Source organism: Meleagris gallopavo, chromosome 28 (assembly GCF_000146605.3).
Source record: "Meleagris gallopavo isolate NT-WF06-2002-E0010 breed Aviagen turkey brand Nicholas breeding stock chromosome 28, Turkey_5.1, whole genome shotgun sequence".
NCBI lineage: Eukaryota > Metazoa > Chordata > Aves > Galliformes > Phasianidae > Meleagris > Meleagris gallopavo.
In genome coordinates, this window is record NC_015038.2 from 3,981,056 (window position 1) to 3,991,145 (window position 10,090).

The 10,090-nt window shown below is 52.7% G+C and overlaps 1 protein-coding gene across 1 annotated transcript in view; it reads left to right on the plus strand.

Annotated features, from left to right (window-relative positions):
* Window positions 1-9,546, plus strand: part of LOC100545453 (metabotropic glutamate receptor 4-like) — a 62,964-nt gene extending 53,418 nt beyond the window's left edge. Inside the window, exons 2-5 of the mRNA XM_019623160.2 lie at window positions 112-318; window positions 861-1,796; window positions 6,411-6,657; window positions 9,328-9,546. Coding sequence (XP_019478705.2) covers window positions 112-318; window positions 861-1,796; window positions 6,411-6,657; window positions 9,328-9,377 — 1,440 coding nt within the window. The 3' untranslated portion in view covers window positions 9,378-9,546. The remainder of the gene's footprint in view (window positions 1-111; window positions 319-860; window positions 1,797-6,410; window positions 6,658-9,327) is intronic.
* Window positions 9,547-10,090: the final 544 nt, after the last annotated feature.

A 10,090-nucleotide genomic window follows, 5' to 3' on the forward strand; every position in this document is an offset into this window, starting at 1 on the left:
TTTCTTTCATTCCTTTTTTTTTTCCTAAGCACTTTTTCCACATAGAGCCCAGGCTGGCACTGTCCTGGCTGCTTGCAGCAAGTATCCCATGCTAGGTGAAACACCAAACCCTTGGATGCTATCACTCATGGCACTCTGTGCTGCTGGGAGCTCTGGGTGCTGAGCCGTCCCTCTCCTGTAGGCATTGCTGGGACTCCAGTGACCTTCAATGAGAATGGAGATGCACCAGGACGTTACGACATCTACCAATACCAGATCAGGAACTCCACTCCTGAGTACAAAGTCATCGGGCACTGGACCGACCACCTCCACCTGAAGGTAAGGCAGGGGATTGTCATGCAGCACCTGAGACTCCAGGCACACGTGGATGCAAAGTCAGGCTGCCAAAGTTGTGGTTTGGAAAACTTCAGTAGGTGTTTGGCTCAAGCATCAGCTGGAGCACTTCTTAAGTGAAGAAAGGCCAAGGGAGCCTGGAGAAGGGGAGGCTCTGGGGAGACCTCATTGTGGCTTTCCAGTACCTGAAGGGAGCTTATGAACAAGAGGCAGACCGACATTTCACATGGTCTGATAGTGATAGGACAAGTGGGAATGGTTTTAAATGAAAAGAAGATGATTCAGGTTAGATGTTAGGAGGATTTTCTTTACTCAGAAGGTGGTTAGACCCTGGCACAGGGTGTCCAGAGAGGCTGTGGTGCTCTATTCCTGGAGGTGCCCAAAGTCATGGATGGGGCAGCCTGACCTGCTGCAGGGCAACCAGCCCATGGCAGGGGTTGGAACTAGATGGGCTTTAGGGACCCTTCCAACCCAACCATTCTATGATGCGACATGACCAGTGGGCCTGGTGCCATCTCGCCCCACAGGTGGAGAACATGCTGTGGCCAGGGGGTGGGAGCCAGCTCCCCAGCTCCATCTGCAGCCTGCCCTGCAAACCTGGCGAGAGAAAGAAGCTGGTGAAAGGCATCCCCTGCTGCTGGCACTGCGAGCGCTGCGATGGCTACCAGTACCAACTGGATGAGTTCCACTGCAAGCGGTGCCACTTCAACGAGCGGCCCAACGAGAACCACACCAGCTGCACCCCCATCCCCATTATCAAGTTGGAGTGGAGCTCCCCGTGGGCTGTGGTACCCGTCTTCATTGCCATCGTGGGCATCATCGCCACCCTCTTCGTCGTGGTCACCTTCGTGCGCTACAACGATACGCCCATCGTCAAGGCGTCGGGGCGGGAGCTCAGCTACGTCCTGCTGACGGGCATCTTCCTCTGCTATGCCACCACCTTCCTCATGATCGCCGAGCCTGATCTGAGCACGTGCTCCTTGCGACGCATCTTCCTCGGGCTCGGCATGAGCATCAGCTACGCCGCGCTGCTCACCAAAACCAACCGCATCTACCGCATCTTCGAGCAGGGCAAGAAGTCGGTGAGTGCCCCGCGGTTCATCAGCCCCGCTTCCCAGCTGGTCATCACCTTCAGCCTCATCTCGCTGCAGCTCGTGGGCGTCTGCATCTGGTTCATCGTGGACCCGTCCCACTCTGTCATTGACTACGAGGACCAGCGGACTACAAACCCCCACTTTGCTCGGGGCATCCTCAAATGTGACATTTCGGACCTCTCCCTCATCTGTTTGCTTGGGTACAGCATGCTTCTCATGGTCACCTGCACTGTGTATGCTATTAAGACCCGCGGGGTCCCGGAGACCTTTAACGAAGCCAAACCCATCGGGTTCACCATGTACACTACTTGCATTGTGTGGTTAGCCTTCATCCCTATATTTTTTGGGACGTCGCAGTCAGCAGAGAAGGTAAGGGAGGTGGAGGGGAGCAGTGTGGCTGGTGGACCTGTGGGCTGCCAGGAAGGGGTTGAGCAAGGAGGGATGCTTTCTCATGAGCAATAGAATATCTTAAGTTGGAAGGGACTCATAAGGACGTGGTCTTGCTGGCTTGGATATCGTAGTAGGAAGCACTGATTTGAAACCTCTTACTCCACTTGGGAGGTTTTTTTTTGTGATTTTCCTCATTCTTCCCTTCCTTTCTTTCTTGTGTCATTTCCCCTCCCCCCTTTTTCTGCACACTGTAGTCCCCGTTGCTCCTCTTCAACAAGGCTGGTGGGGGCTGTCTGCTGCTGGGTGGGGAGGATGGGCCCATGGGGAAGCTGGGGACTGGGCAGGTCCAGGCCCAGTGCCATGAGCACCAAGGAAAAGCAGCCCTGACCACTACCTGTCTTTTCTCCTGTGCCAAATCAATGCTCTCTGAAATCCCCCAGAGCTGGGAACAGCTGGAGATGAGGGAAGGGAGGAGCAGAACCCCTCAGCACTTCAGTGGGGCACGCGACACCTTGCGCCTTCTCACTCGATTACCGCCTTGCTGCACTTTTAATTAACACCCATTTGTTTGACAACACGATGCTGACAGCAAATTCCTCAGCGCGGCTGCGAATCACACAAGCTGTGATGGGACGTGTGGCCCCGCTGGAGCTCTGAGTGCCACTTTGCAGCACTGTGCATGGGGACAGGATGGGCAGTATGAACAGTGGGTCTGCTGAAACCCACCACCCCATATGCCTGCCTCCCTCCCTGTGCTGGGGGCAGAGCGTGCTCTACCAGCCTGGATGAAACCCATGCTCAAGTGAGAACAAAGGAAAAAATCTCATGAATGAGAAAAAATCCCCTTTGCCTGCCAGACAGAATGGGAATCGCGTTTGTGTTACATGCGAGCAGCTCACGCCTGCCAGCCCTGCGCTGCCTGCAACAAATAAACCTCGCTGCTGCTATTCCCTACAAATCCCTGGCATCAACATCCCCAGGGTGACTGCCACTCGGATTCCCCTTCTGGATCCGTCACAATTAGGGTAATTATCCCCTGAGTGTGTCCCCATTGATGCCGAGCTGCTGAAGCAGTGCATTTTGGAAGCACGTATTACAAGAGGGCTGGAGTTGGCTTGCTGCAGATCTTTTGCTGTGGGCGCTGGGCTTTGCACGTGTCCTGGAATGCTGGCTCTGCTCAGAGCACCTGAGTTTGTACTCACACCTTAAGCTTTGCCTCAGCTAAAAAATCCCTTACCAAGCCATCCTGCTCTGGCTAGAGGAGTGAAGGAGAATTAGAGGAAATAAATGGAGCCTCTCGCAGCATTTCCATTTTGATGAGATGGCAGGGGAGATACTAACAAGAAAGCAGGTTTTTAAAGAAATTATTGCAAAACAAAAGCTCCCTTAAAGCTGCCTTAATGTGCTCGGCATACTGTGGGTAATAAAGATGGAAATGATAATGATTGTAGATTATGCGCAAGGTTGCTCACCTCTTCACTGCAGCTTGTCATGGGATAATTTAGGGCTGCCGAAAGCTGGCTGTCAAGTAGCAATTCGACAATAGGCTGTGCCTCACTTCGGGGGCTTGTAACGTGCAGGGCTTCTCTGTTATTAGGCTGCTAACAAGCTGATTAGAGGCGGAAAAAGTGATGTTCCCAACTCCCCTTGGATGTGGCTCTCTTTCTCGATGCCTGTCGCTGCCGAGCTGTCCCAGGAGGGTTTGGCTCAGTATGAGGATGTGCTGCTGCAGGTGCCTTTGTGGAACATCCCTGGGGCATGGGGTGGCTGCAGGGAGAGGAGCAGTCAGACGGATCGGGTTGGGTGCTGCTTGGTGCTGCTGGCCTCAATGCTTCCACTTTGGTTTGTGGTTTGAGGGAGAAAAAGGTTCAAAAATGTCACTGTGCAGCCTGCACCGTGGGGTGAAAGCTGTGGGTGTTTGTGTGGGCACTGCCCTGCAGCGGTGTTGGCGTTGCATGGGGTGCTCTGTGGGGTACCCTCAGATCCCCATAGGAAGGGCCACCCTCTCCTTTGCCTCTGTGCTGCCTGCACTCATCTCCATTGCTGTCCCTGCAGAGCACAGGATGGGTTTTGCTGGAGTTTTTGGGATGCTGTGGGGCAACCTCCCAGCAGTGCCCAGCCCATCTACCACAACCCCAAATGCGGATGAAAATCCCCATTTTCCTTTCATTTCTCTTTGCCTCGTGCCTACAACTTTGCATGGAGGTGGCATATTATTACAACAAGTCCCCCAAGCCTTTGCTCAAAAGAACCTCTTATCCCCACCGATCCCAGTGGATTATAGAAATAGCAAGAACAGAGGATCTAAAGAAAGAGACAATTTCCTGTGCTGATAAGGCAGCAGCTGAACAGCGGTGTCATTGTCTGGTGCTCTGTTTATCACATTTGCTTTCAGCAAGGGAAAAAGAGAGAGAGAGGATGAATAAGGAGTGTCCAGCAGTTTGCTTAGTGCTGCTGGAGAAGGGATAAGTGGGATTTTCCTTCCCCAGCACCCACTGCAGGGCCTGAGATTGATGCTGCTTGCACAGCTTGCTCGGCCTCTTGCAATGTGTGATTATTGCCAGATGATGCTGAACGTGGGTCATTGGTGCCTAGGTTCGGGGATCTGTGTTGGGTTATTTAGGGTTGACGAGGTCCCTGGATGCAGCAGCATCTTGGCTCAGAAAAAGGTTGGTTTCTCTTATCCAAGCAGTGAAGAAAGGGATGCTGCTGAAGGGGGAAGTGCGGTGTCCTCTGCCACCACAGTGCTCATCTCAAAGGGCTTTGGGGGCAGCTCAGATGTTCTTAATGGTGCGGCAAGGGGGGGCCCTGGGTTGGAACCCAACTGAGAGAGTGGGAACCAAAATTGCAAGACGTGGTGTGGCAAAAGATTCAATGTGAGGTGCTTTGTTGTTGCCTTTAGACTCCAGGCTAAAATATTCCACTTTGAGCCAAAAAAGGGGGCTTGCTCCGGTGTGACACCAGCACCAGCTGTTGAAAATGGGGCTGTTTATAGCAAATGGCACCTCAGGGTGAGGGCAGCCATGGTGCTCCTGTGAGACCCCCGGAGTGCTGTGGGGGGTTGGGAGGGGCTCTGAGCAGAGCTCCCTGATCGCCAAAACGCCTCCAAATCTTGAGGCACAGGTGGGAGTCAACAGCATGGAATGTAACACGGGAGCTGCAAAGTGAGGCTCCTCCAAAAGGCATCTGCTGGAGAGCAGTGGGCCGGAGAGCAGAGCCGTCATGGTGGGATATGGGGATTTCACATCGAGCTTTGCTGGTCCCCAGGGCAGGGGTTGGGGTCCTGGAGCTGCTGACCCAGCGCTGCCCTCACTGCTGGCAGTTCTGTTCCAGGACACTTGTGGGAAAGCCTGGAGAGCTTCAGCCAATAAGAGAAGCAAGAGTAGGGGGAAAAAATAAAATAAAGGAGCAGATATTCTGACACAGAGAGCTGTTTTGACTTTTCCTGATGAAGTGACATTTTTATTTCTAAAATCTGCCTAAATTGGCTCTGTGTGCATATAGGGAGAAGGTGGAACAAACAAACTGGCATGTGACAGCAATAGATTTTATTCTGGGGACAAACCAAACTTTGCAGTTGACTCACTGCAAGCTTTGGTGCTTTTTTTGCTTTTGTGCTGAGTTGGAAGGCTTTGGGGATTGTGTGGTTCCTCTGAAAAGGGGAGAACAAAACAAGAGGTTTCTTTGCATGGTTGCACCTGTGTCCTGCAGGTCCTGGGGTGGGATGGCAGCCCTGGCCAAGAGCTGCTGCCTCCCACTGGCTCTCATGAATGGGACAGAGCTGTGTCCTTGTACCTTATCCCTGCAGAGCAGTATAGACCTTCCATGCACCGAGGCAACTTCTTGCTCCTGGGGCTCCAGAAGATGCTACCAGGAGCTGGGGCACACCAGTGGGTGCCTCTGGGTTCTGCCCCCCAGATCCAATGAAACAGCAGCAGAAGAAACCCCGTGCACCGGACAGCTCTAGGATAAGGTTCAGAAAGTGCATTAAACCTCCTTGTTAACGATCTGCAAAGCAGCCCCAACATCTGTGCACAGCTGGAGTAAAACAAAGAGTGTGTGCACAAAGCATGTGAAGACCTGGAGCTCACTCCCTGCTCAGCCAGGGGAGACCCAGGCGTGAGCCGTGCAGCATAGGAGGGGATGCTGATGGAGAGGGGATGGGTGAGAGGTGGGGATGGGAGGAGGGAAAGGATCCTTTTGCCTCTCGTCACCGCCTGTTTCAGATGCCCCTGGCTTGTGAGGAGACTGCCAAACACTTTCCATAGAAAAATGGATTATTCTACAGTCAGATTAATGGGCTTTCATTTTGCAAAACATCTGTCACTGTTAGTCCTGGACAGTGAGCGTGAAATTAGTTTTGACTGCAGAAAGGCAACGTCGGTGTGTAATATGTGACTTACATGACAACGGCCCACGAACCAGCTGGGGAGTGGGGATTACCTGGTGGGAGGTGGTGGGGCTGTGAGGTGCTCCAGGCCCTAGGGATGAAGAGTCTTCCCTGTGCCCATCACCATGGCACCAGAGCCACCCAATTCCCTCTGCATCCCGGTGAGCCGTGTTGGACTGAGCTCGTCCCTTTGTGTCTTGCAGATGTACATCCAGACCACGACGCTCACCATCTCGGTGAGTCTGAGTGCCTCAGTGTCCCTGGGCATGCTCTACATGCCCAAGGTGTACATCATCCTCTTCCACCCGGAGCAGAACGTCCCCAAGCGCAAGCGGAGCCTGAAGGCGGTGGTGACGGCGGCCACCATGTCCAACAAGTTCTCTCAGAAGGGAGGCTTCCGTCCCAATGGAGAGGCCAAATCAGAGCTGTGTGAAAACCTGGAAACACAAGGTAATGTGGCTCGTGGTGGTGGGGCAGCTGGCACTGCAGCCATGCTGCGCTGCACTGCGTGAGTGCAGGCAAGAGGTGTGCTCTGGTTATCTGCAGTGGGAGAGAGCATCATCTCCTGCCCGTTGACAGAGCAGAATCCGTCTCCATTTGTTTATTCCCACTCTAGAAACACAATTTTTCATCACTGTAGCCACATGGATAAGATAGGACTTATCCTGCCCACTCCCTCCATCCCCTCTGCAAGCCCACGTGTGTTATCCCATGGGAAATGCTGGTGGGTGGCTGGAATGGGAAATGTGCTGCCACTGCTACATGAGACACCAGGGCTTGTTGAAATCTGTGTGCTTGCAATGAGCATCTGGGAAAGGAAGGCTATTAGGGTCTAATAGGAAGTCCATAATAGGGTCTGATGGGAAGGTGGGTGTCCCCAGAGCCCAGCTGGGGCTGAGGCTGTCCTGAGGACACAGCCACTGCTCTGATGTGGAGAAAGAAGCCTGGGAAACCCCTAGAAAGGGAATGTGTGATTGTTCTGCATTTGGGTTTCCAAAAATAGAGCCTTGCAGGAGGAATAAATGGTTGGAGCCAATCCTGTTGAGGTGCTTTGAGAAGAGAAATCTTATTTGGGCTAAATCTGAGAAAACCCTCATAGAAATACTAGCATTCCTCATGCACCACCACAGTTTCTGGATTCCAGCATCAGTGGGATGGAGACCAAACTGCTATTCCACAGATAGCCATGATTTCCTTTGTAATCCCACTCTCGCTCCCTTCCCAGTCTGAGCTATTTCATATCCCTTGGCATCATCTGTATAAGCCACGTGTTCACATCTTCCTGTGCAATGGCTCTTCTTGGCTGTAGCCCTCTATGTATCTCCATGGGCAGTTTCTCTGCTTAATCCACTCTTTTAATCTACCAGCGTGAGCTGTGGAAGGCAGCTGTGTGGTCAGAGCCCCTTTCTCTCCACGTTGGAAGTTGCTTTTATCAGATGCTGTCACAGTTCCTTGTGGTCTGTGGTCCCACCCCAACGTAGCAGTGGGTTCCCCTCCCATCCCCTTTTGTCTGTGGGGATCTGTGGGCTCACTGGGAACAGACCAGCCCCCATTTGGGGAGCCAGGCTCCCCATGACATTGCTATCAGTGGTGCTGTAGGAGCATCAGCACGTCACCTCCCTCCAGCCAAGAGCATCTCATCCACAATCCAAGCCCACATCATTCCCATGTGTTCTCTGCTGCTGTGCTGAACATCCTTCTCCCCGTGGGACTCGGAGCAGCAGCCTCCAAGGCTGAGACGTGCTGGGAGCAGGGAGCTGAGCTCCTGTTTGCTGCGTCTCCAGCTCCGATGTGTCATGCATAGGGAATTGGGGAGCTGGGTGTGCAGCAGTGAGCAGCGAGCCTGGCATGACACTGCTGCTGGTGCAGGAGGCACCGAGGGGCTGTCAGTGCCAGGCAGAGGGGCTGTTCTTCGCTCTGTCACCGGCAGGTCACGTATCCTTAAATAAACAACAGAATGAATAATTCACGGGGCTTTGATACGGGCAGATTGGCTATGAAAACACTGCAGTTAACAAATAGCTCTGTCAGCTCTAATTTCTTATGGCCTATCTAATTGTTATCTGGGAATACCAGTCGAAAATCCGCAGTGAGGTTCATTTGTCAGAGAGGCACCGAGACAGAGGGAGAGCATGGAGTGGGCATGCACGTGTCCTGTGTGGATGGCAGAGCCCATGGATTGCATAAAGGACGCCTCTGTACTGCTTGTAGGGCCCTGGCATTCCCTGTGTCCTTGGCTGAAGGTGTCTGCTGTCATCCGTGGGGATGTTGTGCAGTGGGTTCTGCAGAGCATCGTGCCTGGCTGCAGCACCAAGAAGAGCCAAAAGCTGTGAATCGCTGCCCACGGCTCTCCCCGATCTGTGGTTGCAGCCCAAGGACAGCTGCACAGCCCTGCAGGGAGCCAGACAGTTTCTTATTTGGTGGCATTTTCCTGGCACAGGGCTTGGCTGCAGCTTGCCCAGTGCATCTGAGAAACATGTGGCTTTGTAGCCATCGCTCCCCCTGTGTTTGTCTCCATGATGAGGGCTGGTGGCTTTGGGATGGTGATGGTGAGTTTGTGTGGGTGTTCTCCAAACCTGCATATGGGGTGCAGCCATCCCAGGCTGGGATGGGGCTGTGCTGGCCACATGCTACCGTGTGCTCCTCTCTCACCATCTGCAGAGCAGGGCTGGGGCAGGAGGAGATGCTGGGAGCATGGAGCACCTGCAGGTCTGTCTGCAGAGGATAGGTGATGTGGCTGGGGGGCACATCCTAGGGCTTGTGGACTTCAGGATGGTCTGTCTATAGGGCTCAGCCCTTCCATCACAGCTCTGTGCCATCGCAGGAAGCCAGCACTGGTTGGATCCACGAACAAACCCCACACTGTGCATCCCACCAGCATCTCCCCAATCAGATCAGGGTCATGGGATGGGATGAAGAACCACAGAATCATTAAGACGGGAAAAGTCCAACCCCAGTCCAACCTCACCATACCCATTAACTGACTCTCAGAGCCAAATCCTCACAGTTCTGAACCCTTCCAGGGATGGTGACCCCACCACATTCCTGGGCAGGCGGTGTGCAGGACGGTTGGGCACATACCACCACCTCTGCCCAGCTCACCATTGTCTCTCTTTTCAGCACTGTCCACCAAGCAGACCTACGTCAGCTACAGCAACCATGCAATTTAACTGCAGCGATCACAACCGCCTGGCACAGAGGGAGGCTGCAGGGGAGCCAACCCCAGCGCTTACAGCAGAGCCCAGCGGGGAGCAGGACAGGGAGGTGACAGTGTGGTCCTGCTCTGGGCCGGGCTGGGGGCTGAGCTCCCATTGGAAGACGATCAACAGCAGCAAAAAATAAAATCAAATCAAGAAACAATCAAAACAAAGCACCGACCACCGTGACGATGCATGCCTCCCCATGGGGGAACAGTGGAGCAGAGGGGATGGAGCGCGCGGAAGAGGGGACAGACTGCAGCGAATCTTTGGATTTTTTTTCCTGTATCTTGGCAAAAAAAAAAACATTTTCCCTGTTCTGGAATTCGTGAGGTTGTTTGTGGTTGTGCAGAACCTTCTGTTTTCTTTCTTTTTTTTATTTTTAATAAATTCTCCCGTTTTCTTTTGTTCCCATCTTCCTCCGTCCTCCTTCACTCTCCCTTCTCCAACCAAATTCTCTATGTTGCAAAAAGGAAAAAGAAATAAAAAATAACATAAAATTAAAAAAATAATTAAAAATAACTGGAGAATGAAATAAAAATAAAGTAAAACCTAGACTGTGTTCAAAGTGCTGATTTCTATAGGTGGTTACTTAATGTATGTGATGACCATATGGATTGAAATATGTCTGCTTTATGTACCGACCAGTCAAAAAAACAAAAACACACACACACACACACAAAAAA